The sequence below is a fragment of the Suncus etruscus genome, chromosome 1 (genome assembly GCF_024139225.1).
Source record: "Suncus etruscus isolate mSunEtr1 chromosome 1, mSunEtr1.pri.cur, whole genome shotgun sequence".
In the NCBI taxonomy this organism is placed as follows: domain Eukaryota; kingdom Metazoa; phylum Chordata; class Mammalia; order Eulipotyphla; family Soricidae; genus Suncus; species Suncus etruscus.
The window spans coordinates 61,958,189-61,981,033 of NC_064848.1; the positions used below are offsets into that span (position 1 = coordinate 61,958,189).

At 47.2% G+C, this 22,845-nt stretch overlaps 2 protein-coding genes across 2 annotated transcripts in view; one reads left to right on the forward strand and one right to left on the reverse strand.

The window, feature by feature from the left end:
* TMEM8B (transmembrane protein 8B) overlaps window positions 1-19,136 on the forward strand; it is a 31,649-nt gene extending 12,513 nt beyond the window's left edge. Inside the window, exons 4-13 of the mRNA XM_049773150.1 lie at window positions 2,773-2,906; window positions 3,254-3,522; window positions 4,409-4,734; window positions 8,777-8,870; window positions 9,004-9,127; window positions 9,212-9,354; window positions 9,490-9,668; window positions 16,945-17,091; window positions 17,248-17,364; window positions 18,132-19,136. Coding sequence (XP_049629107.1) covers window positions 2,773-2,906; window positions 3,254-3,522; window positions 4,409-4,734; window positions 8,777-8,870; window positions 9,004-9,127; window positions 9,212-9,354; window positions 9,490-9,668; window positions 16,945-17,091; window positions 17,248-17,364; window positions 18,132-18,467 — 1,869 coding nt within the window. The 3' untranslated portion in view covers window positions 18,468-19,136. The remainder of the gene's footprint in view (window positions 1-2,772; window positions 2,907-3,253; window positions 3,523-4,408; window positions 4,735-8,776; window positions 8,871-9,003; window positions 9,128-9,211; window positions 9,355-9,489; window positions 9,669-16,944; window positions 17,092-17,247; window positions 17,365-18,131) is intronic.
* A 2,731-nt stretch (window positions 19,137-21,867) lies between these two features.
* Window positions 21,868-22,845, reverse strand: LOC126006684 (olfactory receptor 2K2-like). Its single transcript, XM_049772212.1, has one exon. It carries the CDS (start codon window positions 22,843-22,845, stop codon window positions 21,868-21,870), a length of 978 nt encoding a protein of 325 aa, XP_049628169.1.

Consider the following 22,845-nt stretch of genomic DNA (forward strand, 5'->3'; position numbering starts at 1 on the left):
GGCTGGTCCTTTCAAACCTCATCTCTATTGTGTTTGGATATTATTACCATACTATATTTTATTTTTCTTAAATCACACAGATCAGTGAGACTATTCTGTGCTATCTCTATCCCTCTGACTCATTTCACTCAGCATAATAGTTTCCATGTACATCCATATATAGGAAAATTTCATGATTTCATTTTTCCTAACAGTTGCATACTATTCCATTGTATATATGTACCACAGTTTCTTTAGCCACTCATCTGTTGTTGAGCATCTGGGTTGTTTCCAGATTCTGGCTATTGTAAATAGTGCTGTGATGGATATGTGTGCAGAAGGCATTTTTGTATTGTATTTTTGAGTTCCTAGGGTACATACCTAGGAGTGAATCTTTATTATTTATTTATTTGGACACACCTGCTGATGCTCAGGGTGTACCCCTGATTCTGCAATCAGGAGTTACTCCTAGTGGGGCTAGGTGGAGAATATGAGTGCCTGGAATTGAATCCAGGCCATCTACATGCTAGGCAAGGGCCCTACCCATTCATTGTACTGTTACTCTGGCCCTGGAAGAATTCAGCTTCTTGATTCAACTTCAAAAGAATGCTTGGAAGATCTGTCCTCTGCATTTTTTTGCTTACTGCATCTCACCTGATGTGATTCTGTGGTACTGTGGCCTGTATAGTCTCTGTGCCCCTGCCGACTGTACTCATTTCTTCTTGTTCAAAGGCTATTCTCACTGCAATGGCCAAATGTCTGTGTGTATCTTCTTCAGTCTTCTTGAGCCACTGGGGCCTAGCATTGGCCACCTTGCTTGGGATCTTTGAAATAGCCTATTTTGGGTTTATTCTGAAGGCCTTCAACTCTTGGATATCTCAAACTATTTCTTTTGCCCTTTCTCTTGGTTCCTTAAGTTTCTGAGCTTTGGCTCTGTTCTTTCTATGAAAGATGCTGGTGGCTAGTCCGACTTGATGTCTGCCTTGGCAGAGGTGCTTGACCACTGATGCCCTTTCACTGGCTGAAGGTTATGGTCACCTGCACCTTCCCAGGTCTCTTCTGACTGAGTGTTCTCTACAGTGAGGGATGTAAGCCATGTAGTTAAGGGAAGGAAGTGCCTGATACCCAGAGAAACCACATTCAGAGTCTCCACCACATTGGACTTTCAAGCAAAGGATTCTTCTACCTGGGAGTCACACCCTGGGGTTCATTTGTCACATAATATTGAGATGGTGATTCCTGATTTAGAATCAAGAGACAGACGAGTCTATCTAGTCTTAGGAATTGACACTAAAGATGAGGGAGCGGTATGGAGGATTGTAAACAATTTAGATGGGTTCTGGGGGCTCTCTGAGGGTCTCTGCTCTGACTTCTATTCTTTAACTCAGCAGGTATGGGTTTTAACATATTATATGTACCAAGTGGTGTGCCAGGCCTTGGGCATGGAGGAAGCAATGATACAGAAAGAGTCTGCGCAGAGAGCTGAGAGGACTGATCTGGTGTCTCATAGGCTGTCTTTGAGCCTGATAGAACTTCACTGGGAGTCAATACTGGGGCCAGCTTGTTCCATGGTACAGAACAACATGGGGCATCAGAACCTGGAAGTTTGTTTCTCAGACTTCATTCAGAGTTACCACATTAATGAGCAGGGAGCTTTTAGTTGGGCCAGCATGAGGCCAGTGGACCCACAGATCAGAGAATCAGGCAGTCCCTCCTCTCCTGAGCTGCGTAGAAAATGCAACAGAATAGGAGAAAGAGCAGACCAGACTGTGCTCTCCAAGGAACTATGAGGCTGTTCATATTGGGGTAGTGCTTGTAGAGTGAGGGACCTCACTGTGGGGGTGCAAGGACTAGTGCTTTTATCCTGATTAGGAGTCTTAGGCTGATTTCATGTAAGAACAGAAATACAGACTTTGGCAGGGGTAGGCATATCTGTGGGTTGCAAAGGTAGAAATAGTTACCTTGGAGTTGGAGACAGACTTTGTTCATGTAGATGAGGGCTGTTTTGCTGGGTGGGAACGGACACGTTCATTCACATACTCACTCATGCTTGCAGCAGTTCTGTCAGGACTTCATTCATGCTGGCAGCCAACCATCCTCTCAAAGTGCACGGCTTGTGCTAGTTGGGCTCTGTCTGGGGGATCAAAAGCCAGGGGAAGGTTCCTGTTCTGTCTCTTATAACCTGGGCATGAGAGTATAACATGGGGCTGGGCAAGCTCCTGGAAGGGACAGGGTGAGTGAGGAGTTCATCCTGATGGATAGAGAAGCTATGGATTGGAGATTTCTCAGAATATATTTTTTTTGTTATTGTTGTTTTGGGCCACACCCAGCAATGCTCAGAAGTTACTCCAGGCTCTGCACTCAGGAATTACTCCTGGAGGGCTCTGGGGACCCCTTGGGATCAAACCCAGGGCTTAAAGTACTCCTAGACGTCTCAGGGAAAATACTCCTGGAGGGCTCTGAGGATACCAGGGATTAAACCCAGGGCTCTAGGGACTATATGAAATGCTAGGGATCAAACCGGGGTGGGCTGCAAACAAGGCAAGTACCCTACCAGTTGTGTTATCACTCAGGCCCTGAAGAAATTTCTACATCCCTCACAGAACAATTCCCCCATGGAGGATGGGCTGGGTAGTTTGAAGGGACCTGGGTGGGATGAGGTCTCTGTACTGGAAGTGCTCAGAGGGCCTAGAATGGAGGAGGTGGGAGTGCCTGGACCCTTCCTCAGCTCAGCTCCTCCCTCCACCATGTGGGCTCTGCTGAGCAGTTCCCTGCCGTTCCTCTTTCCCATAGGGCCTTCAGGATGAGTGTCAGTACTTGCTGCAGCCACAGCTCATCGTCAGGCGTCTGCTGGACGTGGCAGTGCTGGTGCCCGGCAGACCCTCAGAACAAACACTCTCCCCCCACAATCATTCCACCCTATACAAGTAAGTGAAGACTCCCCAGACTGGACCCTCTTCCTCCTCCTCCTTCTTTTCTTCTTCCTCCTCTTCCTCTTCCTCTTCCTCCTCCTCCTCCTCCTCCTCCTCCTCATCTTCCTCCTTCTCCTTTGGCCTTAGACTGGGTACTGAGCTCTGGCCTCCCTGCTTGTTTCTTCCGAAGCCCACCTGAACAGAACTCCCAAAGCTGGTGGGAGCCCTACACCCACTCTTCCTCGATTGGGGAACCCCAGAAAGATCCTTCCCCTATATGCTGTCTTATTCCTGTTTCCTTCTTCTGTGTCCTGCTCACCTCTCTGTCCCTGTCTTTTCTGCACCCCCAATCCCTTCCCCAGGGTCTTTGTACCCAGTTTCACTTACAGGGTCTCTGCACAGCTGGTGTGTATTGGGGGCCGTGGGGCTGCCGCCTGCCCCCTGACCCTGCGTCTGCGTCCTAAGGCCCCACCCCTGCACAATTCAAGCTCAGTGGCCTGCGGAGGTGCTGCGATGTGCCAGCTGGAGTTGGCTCTACCACCATGGGGGCACTGGGTCTACGTTCGAGTGGAGATGCCATCCAGGGGTCCTGGCAGGCCCATCCGCTTCCAGCTGTGTGTGTGGCTGCAAGGTCAGAAGTCCCATTTGTGTCTGTCAGCCCCTGCTCCCAGCCTCTGTGGGCTCTTGGGCCTGGAAAGAGGCATCCATTGCCTCCCCTCCCAACCCTCCTTGTCCCCAACTCCAGCCATGCCTTGTCACACTCCCTGGACTCCCCCTACAAGGAGGTTCAAATCCCAGAAAGATTTCATATTATTTTACAGACCATATTCAGAGCTCAAGGATGCCCTGCACTGCCCTGCCTTTCCTTTTTCTTTCCTTCCCTTCCCTATCTTTCTTTCCTCACCCTCTCCCTTTCCCTTCCCATTCCACCTGTCCAGCCCTCCTCTTCCTTCCCTTAATTTCCCCTCCTTTTCCCCTCTTCTTCCTCTCTCTCCTTTTCTTCTTAGGGACTACTCCCCACTCTGTGCTCAGAGGTGGCTCCTGGTAGCGCTTAGGGGACCGTGCATTGCCTGGGATTGAACCTAGGCCTCCTACATGCAAAACCTGTGCTTAGTGGCTGGGTGCCCTCTCTAGACTCCTTTTTCTTGATGCCATTTTCTCTTTCTGTTTCCTGGATGGGGCAGAGGCACTGAAGACCTCTGGGCTGCTGCCTTTGCTAGATTCTGTGCAGGCATGTAAGGAGCCTAGCATCTGTTTCAACAGCACCTGTCTGGCCCTGAGGGAGTGGGTGCTCCCCTTGGCTCCCCTCTGCCAGGCTGACTTTACCTGATAGTTTGTTGGAGTCCCCAGGTTCTAGCCCTGAGTCTCTTGATGGGCCAGAGTCCTTGTCCGTTTCTCCTAGTCTTTGCTGAAGGTTGATTCCCTGGACTGTGTGTGTGTGTGTGTGGGGGGGGGGGGGGGAGCTTCAGGGCCATGAGGGCATCCGAGTTCAGCTCTGCTCCCCTCTGCCTCCACAGAATGCCCACAGCCCAGCCTGTCCCGGGCCTTGGTCCCTGGAGCTGCCATGAACATGCCTCAGTCCCTGGGCAACCAGCCACTGCCTGTGGAATTGCCTTCCGTTGGAGCCACTGTGGAGGGGCCCCGGGCCACGGTTCCCCCTGAGCACTGCTGGCCAGTGCGCCCCACGCTGCGCAATGAACTGGACACTTTCTCTGTCCACTTCTACATCTTCTTTGGCCCCAGTGTGGCCCTGCCCCCTGAGCGTCCAGCTGTGTTCGCCCTGAGACTGCTGCCTGTGCTGGACAGTGGCGGTGTCCTCAGCCTGGAGCTCCAGCTCAATGTGGTACTTGGTGGGGAGGGGGGAAGGCAATCTGGGGGTGGGGATTGAAAGAGATGTGTGTAGGGTGGGGCCCTGGCCTCCTGGAATCCTGCCCACTTCCACCCAACTCCAGGAGAAGGGACTGCAAGTACCTTGGCATGGGCTCCACACAGATGGGCTGGGTCAGCAGGGCTGTGTGAGGTATGCCTGTCACCCCCAATGGCTATGGCCTTTCTCCATGGCAGGCGTTCATTTGTTCATTTTCTTCTCTCAGAAGATTGGGGTTCGCCACCATTTGAGGCATTTCAGCCCATGTATCTGGACTGTTCTCATAGGTAGAGGCCATGTGTCAGATTTCTCAAAATCAAAAAAAGCCTGTGGCTTTGCTTTACCTTTGGGAGCTGCAGCCAGTAATTCTCTCCTCATCTTTTTAAGTTGATCCCCCCTTAACCACCACCACCACCACCACAGTAAATATACTTTTTTTTCAAGTAGTTTTATAGTTTTAGTCTTACAGAAAAGTGGAGAGGAACTAGTTTCTGTTGTCTCCATTTTTCCTCCTGACAATTACATCTTCTGCTCCTATGGCTCAATGGCCACAACCAGTGATTTTTTACAGCCCTTCAGACTCCCTGCAGTGTGCCCAGATCTTGGCAACCTCAGTATCTTCAGTTTCTCCAACCCTCTATGGTTGTCTCTGGCTGTCCAGAGTGGGGGGTGTCTTTGTGTTTCTGGAATCTCTGCCACTTGTCCCAGACCTGACCAGGGTGCAGGCACCTGTTCTCTCATCTGAGGCTTATGGTCAGCTCCCATCTTTGGGCTTCTTTCTTATCCTTCTTGTTTCTTTTTCTTAGCAAAGTTGTCTACATTTATTAAATCATAACGACTAATAAAGACTGTAATCATAGATTACCTATTCAAAGTAAAAACCTTGGATAACAGAGGAAGCAAGCAGTATGGTCGACAAGTAAGTCTAGTTCCCTGGCCAGGAGTTTCTAGGAGTCCTCCTGTCCCCCAACTAGGTTGGCAAGACTGATTTTTTTTTTTTTACCAGGCCATTTGGGAACGGTTTGGTGACTTGATACGGTATTTTGTGGGACATGAATCAATGTTCTAGTGGTTCTCCTGATTGGGACAGAGCCAATTCTTAAACCACATGATATTTCTTATTTTCCTGTTCAAATTCTCTTTGACTCTTTTCTGGCTGAGATTATATAAGATTATATAAGAGATTATATAAGATTATTTGAGTGAGAGAGCGCTCGAGCGAGAAAGCGAGAGAGCGCACGCATGTGTGTATTATTCCATCTACAAGGGCAGGTCTTCTGGGTCAGGGAGGTAGTACCTTGCTGGAAATAAGTGGGTTCTGCTAGACCAGGATGACCAAGTCTACATGCAGGAACAGCTTTTTTTTTTTTTAATTAAAAAAATTTTTTTTAAATGAAATCACTGTGAAATACAGAGCTTAAAAGTTGTTAATAGGGGCCAGAGTGATAGCACAGTGATAGGGCGTTTGCCTTGCACACAGCCGATCCAGGACAGATGGTGGTTTGAATCCCGGCATCCCATATGGTCCTCTGAGCGTGCCAGGAGCAATTTCTGAGCACAGAGCAGTAGTAACCCCTGAGCACTGCTGGGTGTGACCCCCCACCCCAAAGTTGTTAATAGTTGAGTTTTGGTGATACTATATTACAACACTCATTCCTTTACCAGTGTTCATTTCCTCCAACCAATTTCCCCAGTTAACCTCTTGTCCCCCTCCCCACCCCACCACCTCACCCCATAGAGGCAAGACTCTATGGCAGACACTTTTCTCTCTTTTTCCTCTTAAGAATCATGGTTTATACCACAGTTACTGAAGGAGTATTGCGCATGTCACTTTACATTCTTTCAGTTTCCAATTCTTTCTAGAGTGATCATTTCCTATGATTATTGTCATAGTGTTTCTTTGTCCATCCTAACTGCATCCCCCAATCATTTCTATTGTATTTGGGTATTATTGGTATACTATGCTTTTTTAAAATCTTGTACATAATTATGATCATTCTGTGTCTGTTTATTTCTGATTCATTTCACTCAGCATGATACTCTCCCTGTCTGTATGTATAAGCAAATGTGACTTCATTTTTCCTAACAGTATTCCATTGTGTAGATGTACCTTAGTTTCTTTATCCATTCATCTGTTCTTAGGCACTTGGGTTGTTTCCAGATTCTGTCTGTTGTGAATTGTGCTGCAATGAACGTAGGAGTGCAGATGCCTTTTCCTATGCAGAAACATCTTGGAGATGTAGTGGTTCTTGGTGGGTTTGGAATTTTCTTAGGGGACTTGCTACTCTTGGAGACCTTGGTCAACATCTCCTTCACACTCTCCAACACCTTGTCACAAGGCCTTTCTGCAACCCAGGAACTTCTTATTGCAGCAGTTGATAAGTACCTGTGTATTGGTCTTGACTAACTAGTTAGCACGGAATGTGGGCCAGTGTTGAGCACATCCTCCTCCTACTTCTACAGTTCACTCTTAGACTTGTTGGAGGCTCATGATGGCATGGGCTAGGTTTTCAAATCATCCCCATTTCCTTAGCTTTGCTGCAGCTGCTGAAGAGAGCTTGTGAAAGACTGCTGAGATTATATGTATATTGCGTTTGCTTATTGCCTTGCCTCAATCAATGTCCATGAGTTCTTGATTTGACCTTGACCCGGTAGAGAGAATCTTTGTAAGAGACCAGGCATGCTTGTTAGCTAGTGGTAGAGACCCACACTCTTAAACTCCACCAGCCCAACATCCCAATCTCTCAGTCTCTTCTTTTCTGAGTTCTTGTCCCTTTTCTTTCTTTCTTTGTTTTGTTTTTTTTTTGGGGGGGGCACACCTGGCAGTGCTCAAAGGTTACTCCTGGCTCTGTGCTCAGAAATAGCTCCTGGCAGGCATGGGGACCATATGGGATGCTAGGATTCAAATCACCGTTGATCCTGGGTTGGCTGCGTACAAGGCAAATGATCTACTGCTGTGCTATCTCTCCGGCCCTCTTGTTCTTTTTCTTAATGGACACTGTCTTATGTTCTATTCATCTCATGCTCTTCATTTTGCTTCCCCCTGAATTTATGCAGTTCCATATTTGAGCAGTGTTCAGGAGCTTAGGGTCTATTTCCAGCAATACTCAGTCACCCAAGCCAGCAGTTCATTGCTGGGGCCTGAAAATGTGGTGCTGCTTGGCTTGGGTCTTGCAGTGCCAGAAACCACCAGGGCCACCCTGATTGTTTTGGGGTCCTCCAGGGCTTCATCCATTGATGCTGGTGTCAGGGATTGAACCTGGGTCATATCTAACACTATCTGCTGGCTACTTATTCTGAGTGATAAACTGGCATGTGGACTTTTATCCCCCAACACTTAAATTTTTTCCTTTGTACCCTGAACTGGACACTGGAATCTGGGTTCTCTGTTGCTTAAGGGCCTTTTACTCCTCCCCTTAGACTCCTACCCAGTGACTGTTTATGAATAACCCTTGGCTTATTGCTCTGGCACACGGGGAGTGAGCAGTGTGTGAAACTTGCCACAGAGTCTGGAACAAGGCTGTATGCAATATGTGCTATATGCTTCTCTGAGGAGAATTCTCCCCCTCTAGTGAAAATTCCCCCAAGAAGATTTTTTGGGTCTGATTCCCTAACACAGCTGTCAAATCATCTTGTTTCTTCCTTTCGTTTGCTTGATTGTCAGCAGCATGAGTTATTTGACACCCCCACCCCCATCTCAGAACACCTTATGGTTCTAACCTTCTTGATATATCTCTCTCATAAGCTGCTTCCCATCCCCTGGGGTGAGGTGAGTGTATGTCCTCTTATTCCTGTGTTCTGTGGCTAGGCCCTTATGGCCAGAGATGCACCCAGGGACTTTCTATGACATCTTGCTTGTTAGACTGAATCAGAGAAAGGCAGATAGACAGGTTGGCTTTGTGGTGGAGAGCAGGATGGACACTAGAGAGGGTCTGGAGGGGTTTCCTGGTGATGGGTTAACAGGTGGAGGAGTGCGGGCCAGCCACAGGTGTGACACCCTCATACCCACTGTCCCCAGAGCTCTCTGCACCAGGAAAACGTGACAGTGTTCGGATGCCTGACTCATGAGGTGCCCTTGAGCCTGGGGGATGCAGCCGTGACCTGTTCCAAAGGTGGGGTGAAGAGTGGGAAGGGAGAGGAGGCCGGAAGCTGGGGAGGATGGTGTGGAGGAAGGAAGGGTTTGGCGAGGGGAGGTTTCTGAGGTTTCCCCCACATGGGCACCCCTCCCCGCCCTTCTCCCCTCAGAGTCTCTGGCCGGCTTTCTCCTCTCCGTCAGTGCCGACTCCAGGATGGCCAGGCTGCGCATCCCCTTCCCACAGACCGGGACCTGGTTTCTCACCCTGCGCTCACTGTGCGGGGTAGGGCCTCGGTGAGAAACTCAGGGAGGGAGGAGTGGGCCAGGGAGGGAGCACCCCTGCGGAGCTCCAGTCATCACCAGAGTATGTGCTGGCAGTTTTGTGCGATGCCGGAATGCCACCGCGGAGGTGCGGTTGCGGACCTTCCTCTCCCCTTGTGTGGACGACTGTGGGCCGTATGGCCAGTGCAAGCTGCTGCGCACACACAACTATCTGTATGCGGCCTGTGAATGCAAAGCTGGTGAGCAAAGCCCTGAGGGAGTGGGGGTGGGTACAGGAAAGGGGCAGCCCTCCCTGCCCTTCATGGGGCTTTTGGCTGCCGAATCCAGGCCTGTCTTATGTATTCTCTTTTCTCCTGGGTCCTCGCCTCCCACAGGGTGGAGGGGCTGGGGCTGCACCGACAGTGAGGATGCGCCCACCTATGGCTTCCAGCTGCTGTCCACGCTCCTGCTCTGCCTGAGCAACCTCATGTTCCTGCCACCCGTGGTCCTTGCCATCAGGAGCCGTTATGTGTTGGAAGCTGCTGTCTACACCTTCACCATGTTCTTCTCCACGGTATGTGGTGTGGCCCATGTCTTGTCTGAGTCCTTTTCCAAGCTCACTGAGTTCTCAGGGTGGGGGGTGGTGACACGCTTTTAGCAGTTTGGTCTCCTCCTAGCTCTCTTCCACAATGAGGCCCCCACCTTTCCAGATGGTGACAGGCAGAGCACTGGAGAAGCTTTTTAAAGCTGTGGGGCTGAACAGACAAGGTTTTTTGTTACTTTGGGTAACTGTTACTGGAGATGGTAGGGAGTGGCTGTTGTCCATGTCTTGTCTGTCCACCCTGAGAGCTAAGAGGGCCCCCACTACCATTCAGGCCTGAGGAGCCCTGTCTCCTTACCTCATGTTTTTCCTTGGTTGGGGCAGGATCTGTCCACACCCCATGCCTTTTCTCTCATGTGCTTTCATGATGTGATGGCCCTTAGCTCCCCAGTGCTCACCTTGGTGCAGGCTGTCTATACCATCAGCTTGTCTCTCCTTGTGTGACAAGAAGGCAATGAGCCGCATGGCCATAGCTTTCTCGATTTCTCATAGCAACTTGTGGAAAACAGAGGGGCTGTCATACTTGTGTAATTTTACATATCTGACTCTTGGAATCCTAAGATGCCTCATGGTCACATTTATTTCCTTTTTTAATTTTTTTTTTTTTGTTTTTGGGCCACACCCAGCTGTGCTCAGGGGTTACTCCTGGCTGTCTGCTCAGAAATAGCTCCCGGCAGGCACAGGGGACCATATGGGACACCGGGATTCTAACCAACCACCTTTGGTCCTGGATCAGCTGCTTGCAAGGCAAACACCGCTGTGCTATCTCTCCGGGCCCTAATATTTTTATTTTTACACATTTATTTCTTATGGTTTCACAGAAAGTGGTGAAAACCCCATCTGAAAGGATCATATTTGGGTGAAAATCCCCTGTGTGAAGCCTTCTCCTCCAGAGCCAAACTGTCCACTATCCCTGTCATTTCTCACTCCTCCATGATCAGAAAGTTAATCTCTCAAGCAGGTTCCTCATGCTATAAGGAAGGTAGAGGAGTGAGTTTGCTGATGTGATGAACACAATATAGACTTTTTTTTTATTCTCTTGGGCCACAGTTGTGGAGCTTGGAGTGGGGAAATGTGGGTCATATGGTGCTGAGGATTGAATCCAGAGCTTCTGCATGCAAAAGTCTAAGTCTCAGCCCTTGTAGCTATGTTTCTGGGACCATTAGAATTTTGCCCTCTGAGATGCTGAACTTCCTGTTCATCTCACACAGGGCTCTTGGCTTTATGTGCCATTCAGTGACTGCAAAAATCTGAGATGGAGCCAGACTTTCCTCAGGTGGTGGTAAGAAGGACATAATGGAAGCTAACACGTGACTCCCTGCTGCTGGCACAGATGCCTCAGAGATCCCAGTCAGCAAAAACCCCACTCACTTGTGTGTGGTAATGCCCTGAAACTGAGGATCATAACTTAGGGTCCTTCTAGACATTCATTTGCTGATGAGAATGTGTTGGCTGTAACTTTCCTATGGAGAGAAACTGCCTCTCTGTTTCTTGGCCCCACTGGCTCTTTAAATCTGCTCTGACAGTGCCTCATTCTATTTTTAATTCCAGAGTGGGTTTCTCCCATTTATTTCCAGATACCCTTTATACTGTTGCTCATTAGACTCTCACAACAGCTGTTCACCCAGATCCTCCTTGGCAGCATGCAGATCTGCTGTGGGTCACAATTAGAATGAGAATTCAAGTGATTCTGGAGCCTGGAGCCTGCTGAGAGAGTGTGGATGTTCTCCTGTGCTTTGCATGCACCATAGGCTTTGGCTGCAGAATGAATGGCCAGTCCTAGATGCCTCGTTTTTCTGGATAGGAGTATCAATCTGAGAAGAAAAGCCCTTTTACCCTCCTGTTATCTCTCCTAAATAGGATCACAGGGCAGTCCACAGTACTGGGAACTACCTATAGAGCTTCCTTCCATTTATTTAATGTAGCCACAAACAAAAGATTAAAACTTTGTGGGGTTATCTAATGCCCCACTTAAATCCCTGTGCTTTTCCATAAGGGCCAGAGTTAGAGCTTTCTTGGTGGTTTGGTTTTTATGACCAGGTTCCCCAGGCCCTTCCCTGTCTAGTAGTCATATTGCAGGTATCAGCAGGAGAGAAGATGACATTCTTCTTCTAGGACTTCAGATCTAGAATAGGCCACACCCCTTCAACAAAGCATTATTTTCTCTCTAGGCCATGAGAGCAGATTTATTCCACATGAGTTTACAGATGCAAACTAAGATTTTTGTTTTCTTTAAAAACACTATCCACAGGGGCCAGAACAGTGGTGCAAGTGGTAGGGCGTTTGCCTTGCACGCGCTAACCTAGGACTGACTGTGGTTTGATCCCCCAGCATTCCATATGGTCCCCCAAGCCAGGTGTGATTTCTGAGTGCTTAACCATGAGTAACCCCTGAGTGTCACTAGGTGTGGCCCAAAAACAAAACAAAAAAACCACTGTCCACACACTGTTCTCCAGAACTTGACTTGTGACTTGACAGTCAGCCCCTGCATGGCAGGCACAGCAAGTACAGGTTTCTGATCCACTATCCTCACAGATGAGTACCTGATGTGTGTGCTAAGAAGTTTAAATATTGACTGAAGTTAATGGAAGAACCAAAGTTTTCCATTCTTATGCCTAACTCAAGTTGCTTCATATGTAATCACCAAACTCTGGTCTTTCCCCATCTCCAGAGGATGAGTATTCATGGTTAAAATTTCCCCCTGAATCTAGTTTCTTAGCTGTCCCATAGTTCCTAAAAACCTCTTGCAGTTGTTATGAAATTTTTAGATGTTAAGAAGGCCTAATGAAAATATCTGAACCTGGGCCCGGAGAGATAGCACAGCGGCGTTTGCCTTGCAAGCAGCCAATCCAGGACCAAAGGTGGTTGGTTCGAATCCCGGTGTCCCATATGGTCCCCTGTGCCTGCCAGGAGCTATTTCTGAGCAGACAGCCAGGAGTAACCCCTGAGCACTGCCGGGTGTGGACCCCCCCCCCCAAAAAAAAAAACAAAAAAAAAAAAGAAGAAAATATCTGAACTATGGGGCAGGCGAGGTGGTGTCTGCCTTGCAAGAGCTAGCCAAGAAAGGACCGCGGTTTGACACACACACACACACACACACACACACACACACACACACACACACACACACACAACACACACACACACCCCGTGTCCCATGTGGTCCACCCAAGCCAGGGGCAATTTCTGAGCGCTTAGCCAGGAGTAGCCTCTGAGCATCAAACGGGTGTGGCCCAAAAACCAAAGAAAAAGAGAAAAAAAAAGAAAATATCTGAATTTATAGAGGCTGGAGAGATAGTGCAGGAGGTAAAGCATTGGCTTTGTAGAGCAATACTTTGACTCTGATTTAATCTCCTGAGCACCACCAAGGGTCATTTCTAAGTACCACTTGGTGTGACCCCCAAAGCTACCTCTCCAAAATATATATCCTCAGGACAACGTATGGTCCCCAAGCATCAATCACCAGGAGTTAATTTAGAGCAGACTCTGGAGACCCTGAATACTGACTGTGAGTGTAGCCCAAACTCTATCTCTCTACCACACTCCCCCTACAAAAAGGAATAAATACCAGTTTGAAAATTATTTCATAATTTATGTGGAACAAAATTCACACCATATTTTTAAGTTATTTTTTGTAACACTCAATTTAAGGCTTCACATGCAAGTGTATCACTGTGCTACATCTTTGGTTCCCTCACACTGTAATTAAGAAAAAAATTTTGTGCTGCAGTTTAAATTTAATGTTGCCCCTGTGGATTTTCTGTAACCTTAAACAGTCTCTTTGACCTGTGAGTATACTGAAATAATCAATTATTGAATATTAGTGCAGTGATTTCCCCTAACCTTCCTTCTCCAGAGACAATGTTTCCATTATCATCTGTGTTTTCTTTAATGCAGAGATATTCCTAGTGGAAAATTAATCTTCAGTTATTACTCCCTTAGATGTGTCCTCAATAATTAGGTGATTTTTTTCTATAAGATATAGTCTCCCTTAGAGAGAGACACAGAATAGTTTCACTCATCTATGGGTTTTAAGAAAAATAAAAGACATCATTGAAATAATTCCCAGAGATGAGGGCTGTAAGGACTGGCTCACAATATGAAGCCCACCACAAAGAGTGGTTAGTGCAGTTAGAGAAATAACTACACTGAGAGCTATCATAACAATGTCAATGAGTGAGGGAAGTAGAAAGCTTGTCTCGAATATAGGCGGTGGGGGAGAGGGAGATGGGGGCATTGATGATGGAAATATTGCACTGATGAAGGGGGATGTTCTTTTTTATGACTGAAACCCAACTACAATCATGTTTTAATCACTGTTTTTAAATAAAGATATTATTAAAAAACAGATAAACAACAAACAAAAGATACAGTCTCCCTTATTTGAGTTGAACAAATTTATGATAAGTTCCCCTTTTTCCAAGAGTATCTTAGCATTCACTGTGAGTGAAAATCAAGCAAATAGAAAAGTGTTTGGTTAAACCTGAGATGTGATATTAATGCTCTCCATTGAAATCCAAATCATGAAACAGTTTGGAGTAATGTAGTAGTCTACAGTACTTATATCTGGTCTGTAGCTAAGATAGGAAAAAAACACCCTAGAATATAGTTTTGTTTAGAAACAAATATCTGAGAAATAAAGGTCTTAAAAATAAACATCTTTTAGACATGGTTAAATATTCTTTTTAATGATGAAGTCAGCCCCTGTGAATTTTGTGAGCTTCCCATTAAGAACTATTTTCTCTGTTTGATAATATATTTAGAGGTATATTTAGATATATATGTCTTTTTGAAAAGTCATTTAAATTACAACTGTTCCAAGATAGTCTCTACCTCATACTTTCTTGTTGTTGTTTGTTTTTTGGGCCACAACCAGTTGTGCTCAAGGGTTATTCCTGCCTTTGCACTTGGCTAGCTCTGGATATAGTAAGGAATGGCTGGAATTCAAACCTAGGTCAATTGTGTGCAAGGAAAGCTTCTTACCTTCTGTACAATCTAGTCCTATGACAGCATACTCTATCTTGAAGAAGATAGGTACATACATTTAAATCTTGTACTGAAATTTGGAAGGGATCAATCCTAAGGTTTCCCAGGAGCAGGCAATATCCCAAAATATTTGTTGTTGTTGTTTGTTTTCCTTTTTTGTTTTGGGACCAGACCTGTGCTCAGGGATCACTCCTGGAAGTGCTTGGGGTACCATATTTGGTGCCAGGGATTGAACCTGGACCTCCTGCATGCAAAACATGTTCTCCAATCTGTTGAGCTATTTTTCTAGACCCCAAAACTTTTCTTTGAAATTTTATTTCTTTTTCCTAAATATTTAGCTTCTCTTGTCCTTCTTAAAATTTACCCTTGACAGTAGTTATATTGTTTGTAGTTTGAATTGACTTAGCTGAACTCTTTAACAGGTCCCAAAAGAAATGTTCTCCTCATCTTTTGTCTCCAGAGCTTGAACTTTTGAGGCTTCTTTCCTGTTCTGGTCTACATTTGGTCTGGATCTGCCCTTCACAGCAGATCTTCAATTTTTCTCATGCTTATAAAGGTGATGTTGTTTTCTCAAGGGTGTGAGGTTCTGTGATTCAAGTTCAGAACCTCATGCTCCTTTCCCTGAAGTCTTTCTCCCCTTATTTTTATGTAGGAATATGTTCCTCAGGTTCTCTCATCTCCCTTCTTCCCTGAATGTGTGGTAACCCTATTGCTGCCAGTTAGTTTCTTCCATCTCTTTCCTCATCTGTAGACAGCTCCCTCCCTTGACACAGAACATGCTTTGGAGGAGCTCATATTCTTGTCTGAGTTCTGTACGGTACTTCCTTTTGGTGGCTCAGCATACCAGTGACTTAGTTGTATATCTTATTTTTTTTTAAAAAACTTTATTCATTGATTGGTTTGGGGGCCACTCTCAGTGTTGCTCAGGGGTTACTTCTGGCATCTGCACTCTAGCCCCCTGGCTAGCTGGGGGACCATATGGGATGCTGGGAATTGAACCAGGTCTCTCCTGAGTCAGCCACATGCAAGGCAAATGCCTCACCACTGTGCTATCTCTCCAGCCCTCACTTGTGTATCTTAAAATTGAATGTAGATACTGAGCAAAGCTGAGAGGAGTATCTGAGGGACCTGTGAGCTCTCAAATCACTTCAAAAAGGCTTCAGTTTTTTGCTTCCCCCTAAGCTCTCCTACCTTTTCTTCACCAGCTTGATGAGTTTTTGTCCTATGCTGGCATGTATATGTTCTCATCTTCAGGAGCTATAGCTCCTCAAAGGACCTGGGGGGATATGCAGGTGTCAGAGAGAAAGCACATTGAGCCATCAGATCTTAAGGGGAAAAAATTTAGGGATTACACTTGGCATTGCTCTTGGCTTGGCTTGATGGTTATTGTGCCGCTCAATGCTGTGGTGCTTAGAGCCCAGCACTGCTTGGGGGCTTCCTGGACCACACGGGCAGTACTTGGGGCATCAGAAAGTTCTGGGAGTAAACAAGGGTTTCACATATGCCAGCATGTCTCCATCACTTTAGGCCATATTCCTGGTGCTCAGAATATTTTTGGATCCGGTTCCTCTGATGTCTCACAGCCATTTGATTCTTTTCAGTACCTTCTTTCCTTTCCTTCCATATAAGCAAGTTGGACACTATCCCTTCACCATACTGTCCACAATGCTGTGTTCTCCTTATAACATAGGACTGCCTTTTTTTCCTTTGTCATGCTTGGGTGTCATGCTTAGGGCTTTCTCCTGGATCTGCACTCAGGAATTACTCTTGGCAGGCTTGGCAGACCATATCCGATATCGGGTTTGAACCTGGGTCAGCTGCATGCAAGATAAATATCCTACCTGCTGTGTTATCACTCCAGTGCCTGCCTTTGTTTTAATTTGAGTTTGTTGAATATAAGGGTGGTGGTTAACTCAGGATAACTCAGGTATGGGTGTGACGATGAGGTCTGGTTTGTCCAAATGAGCATAAAGTTAGAGGAAAGGATTGGTTTCAACTTAAGAAATCTGGATCTACTGGCCTACTCCTGTTCACAGCACATTCCAGAAGCAGAAATACTAGGAAAGCTGATGGATAGCATGACCTATGAACAGAGGGCTCTAGTATATTTTCCTTAGGATTGGAACAAGAGGCATTTCCTAATTCTTGCTTCTAACCTCTGCATCTCTGACAGCTGTGTTCCACTATGTGACCTCTTTCTCCAGGTCTATATAACACTTCCTATACCCCAAGTTTTCTCAATGCCTATCATTTCTTCTTCCAGTTCTACCATGCCTGCGATCAGCCAGGAATTGTGGTGTTCTGCATTATGGACTACGACGTGCTGCAGTTCTGTGATTTCCTGGGCTCCCTAATGTCTGTGTGGGTCACTGTCATTGCCATGGCCCGTTTACAGCCTGTAGTCAAGCAGGTGAGTGAAGGGTGGGCCCTAGGGCACAGCCACAGCTTCCTTGAAATGCCTGCCCAACCTTTCCCTGGGACCTGCCAGTTACCCTCCCCCTTCCACCCCACACCTGTCTGCAGCATCCCATGCCATGGCTGGGCCCCTGGAGTTCTCTTTCTCTAGGTGCTGTATTTGCTGGGGGCCATGCTGCTCTCCATGGCACTGCAGCTAGACCGACATGGACTCTGGAACCTGCTTGGACCCAGTCTCTTTGCCCTCGGCATCTTGGCCACTGCCTGGGTAAGGGATATGGGAGGTATGGTGTTCCAGATCTCTGGGTGTCTGGTCCCCAACTTAGGGTGGGTGTGATCCCTGAACTCATCACCATGCCGCTCATACTGTATTTTGCTAAAAAATGATGCAGATTTTATGACCATTGTTTTTGGCATTTTTATGTGACCAATTGTGAGAGATATTTTTTGCTTTTCTTGAGTCATTGTGAATTACAAAGTTATTCATGACTGAGTTTCAAGCATATGGTATTCCAATACCAGTTCCTTCACCCACTAATGTCTTTAATTTCTTTCTCACCCCTCAGCTTGCCTTAATGGTAGGCATTCAAAATTTTATGTTCTTTCCTTTCGGCACTCTGGTTTACAGTACTGTTACTGATAGGGTTTTGTGCATAACCCTTAACGAACTTTTAGTACCCTGTTCTCCTCCAGGGTGACCATTTCCTCCCACCACTGTTGTAGTGGTGCTCTCTACCCTCCCCAAGTGGGGCATTTACTACTAGGATCTGTTCTCATGATCTTCATATCAATTGCATGAAGATTTAAAAAAATGGTCTGGTATTGCTTAAAAACCCTTTATTATTAAGGTCTGTACAATTATACAATGAAAGGACATGGAGTGACATTTTGGAGTGACAAGGAGGATGTGAGAATTATGCAGTGAAATTCAGGGTCTGCCCACACCTGTTCCTAGGTGCCAGCAGCTCAGAATCAAACACAGGGGGATACTGGAAGGCTTAGGCCCTGACTGAGCTCCCTTCTCTGCCTCCCCAGACCATCCGGAGTGTCCGCCGCCGTCATTGCTATCCACCAACATGGCGCCGCTGGCTTTTCCACCTGTGTCCAGGAAGCCTCATTGCAGGCAGTGCCATCTTACTTTATGCATTTGTGGAGACACGAGACAATTATTTCTACATCCACAGCATTTGGCATATGCTCATTGCTGGCAGTGTGGGCTTCTTGTTGCCCCCACGTGCCAAGACTGACTCCCGGATCTCTTCAGGAGCACGGCCCCGGGGCTGTGGCTACCAGCTGTGCATCAATGAGCAGGAGGAGCTGGGCCTGGTGGGCCCAGGAGGAGCCACAGTCAGCAGCATCTGCACCAGCTGAGAGCCTTGGGGCAGGAGAACATGGACTCTCAGAAAAACAGAAAGTTCTTGGGATGGTTCCTGGAGTCTTGGATATCCCCCAGGGACAAGAGACAAGTTGTATTTCTTGAGGACACTGACTTATCCTTAAGGACTTGGAAATCCTTGGGGACATAGAGTATTTACTGAGGCCATGAGACTGCCATAATTTAAGGACACTGTGAATGCAGATGGTCTCTGCATTCATAGAGTCCTTCTTAGTTGTTGAGTTCTGTTTTTATGTGTTGGGGATTGAACCCAGAACCTCATGCATACAAGTGCTCTACCCCTCTGCAGCTGAGCTGCATTCCTTGTCCCAGGGAGTCCTGAGTTCAGGGGCCAGAGTCCTCTCTGCTTCAGGGACTTACTCTTGGGTTGTGGTCTCTTCCCAGGAAGATGAGCCTCCTAAAACATGAATTCCTTCCTAGGGAGGCGAAGCCTTCTCAGAAGACAGCTTCATTCCTCAGGAAATGGGTCTATCTTGGAGATAATGAGTCTCCTATCTCTAATAGCTCCTCATAGCTCTGGCCTCAGGCTTCCTGTGTACACACTACATGTGGGTCATGGGGGTGGCAGGCCCTGTCAAGGGGCTGGAATCCGGATTGATGCAGGTGAAGTGTGGTGTGCCTCCAATGAAGATTTCTTGATTCTGTGCTGTCTCATTTCATGGGGCCTTGAGTGTGGGAGATCAAGAAAAAGAGGGCCTCTTGGGTTATAGGGACCAAGACCTAATGAGCATCAGGAGCCAGGGGTGAGAGGTTTGTGCTCTGCCATGCTGGATGAACATCTGGGAGCATGACTTATTCTTTTCCTGTGTCAGAAATACCATTCCATCAACAAATATGCATGTAGTCAGGGCACAGCACACATGCTCGCAGAGCTGGGTTTCTTGGAGATTGTGTGCTTGTATGTAAGTGTGAGAATGTGTTAATGTGCTAGTGTATATGTGTGGGTTTGTAGGAGGATTACTTCTATGTTTCCTGAGAAGTTCTGTTTTGTGTCCCATCCTCTATCAGTAGAGTTTATAATACAGAGCACAGGCCTAGCTGGGTCTGCTACATATCAGCTGAATGACATGGCCAGCACAGGAACTTGTAAGGGCAATGGAGAGTAGCCAATAGCTGAGGTGGGATAGAGAGATGGTGTTGGTTTTGGCTCCTGGAAAATGAAGGAGAAGAGCAGTGAGATGAGGTGAGGAGCCAGAGCTGGGGTGGCTTTTGGAGAGAGTCGGGTGAAAAATGTATAGAGAGGGAGCCTGAGTGATAGCACAGTAGGCAGAGCATTTGCTTTGCACACGGTGAACTGGGATTGATCTCCGGCATCCCATGTGGTCCTCTAAGCACCACCAGGAATGACTCCTGAGTGAAGAGCCAGGAGTAACCCCTGGCTACTTCTGGGTATGTCCCCAAAACCAAAAGGATAAAAAAAAGTGTGCAGCAACACTTGAATATTCAAGACATGAGAGGGTAGAGGTGTCTGAAGAGGTGTCAGTAGAGCTAGAAGGGGTGAGAAAGAACCATAGGGTGGCACTTGTTGGGGTTAGGGGCGGGAAGTCTTTGAAAGATGACAAAGGTTTTCTTGTTGCCTTGGGGGTGATAATGCCATTTTATGACATGCTGATACAAGTTTTTTTTTGGGAGTTGGATAAGGAGTTTTATTTTATTTTGGTTTTTGGGCCACACTCAGCAGCGCTCAGGGGTTACTCCTGGCTCTGTGCTCAGAAATCACTCTTGGCATGCTCAGGGGACCATATGAGATGCTGGGGATTGAACCCAGGTTCGTCCTGGGTTGGTCATGTGCAAGGCAAATGCCCTACCACTGTACTATCTCTCCAGCCCCAAGGAGTTATATTATAGAGAGTCTGATATGAGGTGCTTCTGGGGAAAGATCAGCAGGAACCTTGGACTCTCTTACTCTGTTCTTACTCCAAGTAGGGTATTTCTTGCCTTGTCCTTCAGAAGACACTTCAGATACTGACACTCCACCATCTGACCCACATCCGTCTACAGTGTCCCCCAACAGATAGTGACACTGTGTAGGCATTGAAGAACAACCAAGCTCAGAAAACCTTCCTGAAGAGCTGCTTCATGGACCTGCAGAGAGGAGTCTGAGCCACTTGAAGCTTCCCTCCAGAGTTCACCAGTGTGGAAACATCTTACTTGCCAAGCAGATGGACAGCTCCAGGGTGAGGATAGGGGCAAGGCCAAGAGAGAGGAGGAAAGAGAGGTTTCCAGGTCTTTGAAGGATTTCCTCATCTGATGAGAGAAAGTGGGCTTTGTACTATGATATGCAGTGGTCCTCAATCTACGGCCCACAGGCCCCATATTGTATTTGTTCCCGTTTTGTTTCTTCACTTCAAAATAAGATAGATGCAGTGTGCATTGGAATTTGTTAATAATTTTTCATTTTACTGTAGTCTGGCCTTTAACGGTCTGAGGGGCAGTGAATTGGCCCCCTGTTTAAAAAGTTTGAGGACCACTGACATATAGATATAGATACAGCGTGTCAGCTGATATAGAGTGTCACTGCTGAGACATGATGAGTGAGTTCTAGTTTGATCCAAGCAGCAGAAGAATCTGAATCCCTGAAGGGTTGGTTGTAGAGATTAGGCATATCCGAGTTTGTAGGTGCCACTGTAGAGTCTGCACAAAGCCTGGTACTCTGATTTTGGGTTTGGCCCCAGTTCCCCATAGGTAAATAAGGAGAAGTTATCACTAGAGATTCTGGAATCTGTATCTGTCTCCATGGTTCTGTGACCTCTGGGAAAAGTAAATGGTCTTTGCCTTGGTCCTAGACAGGGATAGTTGATGAAGGTGATCTGGTAGGATATATAGGGATTGTAAGTGCTCTAGAGGGTCCTACAGCCTCCCCTCTGCCTAACCAACTTCACACACATTTCTCTGGTGCTCCACTGCAGTATTGAGCAGAGTGGAGGAAAATCTTGGGTAGCACAGGTCCACCCTCAGTGTCTCACTCTAGAATATGGCACCATCCATGAGATCATGGAGCTGGCAACAGACAGGGTATGGGCAAAATGAAAGGCAAGTGTCATGTATATTGGTGTGGCAGCCATTAGGGAGTACCTGGATTCCAGACTAAGATGGCTGTGGTTCTCTCCATGGGTTCTTACTGTGGCCATAAGGATGAATTGGCTATTACCGCAGATGCTCTAAGTGTCAGATCAGCTTTGTTGATTCTGGTGACCAGCACGTTCCAGATGATAGCCAAATCATTTGAGTCTTCTTGAGAGATGGGGATGCAAAAGCACGTCCCATATCCTTGACCCAATCTCTTGTCATCAGGCAATTGGGGGAATTCACTCTGTGGTGACTTGAAGCCACCAAGTTGCACATCATGCCCACAATTTGAGGCTAAGGCTCCCATTAGCCTGAGTGCACAGGATTCCAGCAGGAGAGCTGGGACAGCTTCCTGGAGAGCAGGTCTCCCCGCAACAGCGCCAAAGCAGCAGCTTTTACTTCTGCGTTACGCAGGCTGTAGATGATGGGATTTAGGGAGGGGGTCACGATCCCATAGAATAAAGCAATCATCTTATCCCACTGGGGATTCTTAGCCTTGGGTTTGAAGTACATGAATATGAGGGCTCCATAGAAAATGACAACCACATTGAGGTGGGCAGAACAGGTGGAGAAAGCTTTGCGCCGGCCTGCAGCAGAAGGAACCCTAAAGATTGTGGCCAAGATAAAGATGTAGGACAGGCAGATGAGCAGAAAAGGGGGCAATGTCAGGATCACTGCGGTCACTAATATTAGTAGGGCATTTAGGGAGATGTCCCCACAGGCCAGTTTGAGCATTGCCAATAACTCACAGAAGAAGTGGTTGATGACATGGTGGCCACAGAAGGGGAGGCTCCAGGTGAACACAGACTGCAGCAGTGAGTTACTGAACCCTGTTCCCCAGCTCAGCACAGCCATCCGTATACATATCCTCATGTTCATGAGCTCTGGGTACCTCAGTGGCTGGCAGATGGCCACATAGCGATCATAGGCCATCACAGCAAGGAGCAAGCACTCTGTGGAGCCCATTCCCAAAGTGAGGAACATCTGTAGGGCACAGCCAGGGAAGGAGATGGTCTTCTGAACTTTCAGGAAGTTGACTAGCATGAGAGGCACAAAGGCAGAGGTGCCACAGATGTCTATGAAGGAAAGGTTGCTGAGGAAGAAGTACATGGGGGTGTTCAGATGGGGGTCCAGCATGTTTAGCACAATGAGGAGGGAGTTTCCCAGCACACTCACAGAGTAGATGCCGAGGCAGCACATGAACAGGATCAACTCGAGAGCGTGGTTCTCCTGGAGCCCCAGCAGGACAAACTCTGTCCCAGTGCTGAGGTTTGTCCCCCTCAT

Bases quoted from the DNA above. Each gene is read 5' to 3' on its own strand.
- LOC126006684 (XM_049772212.1), bottom strand. From the start codon at position 22,845: ATGAGGGGGACAAACCTCAGCACTGGGACAGAGTTTGTCCTGCTGGGG.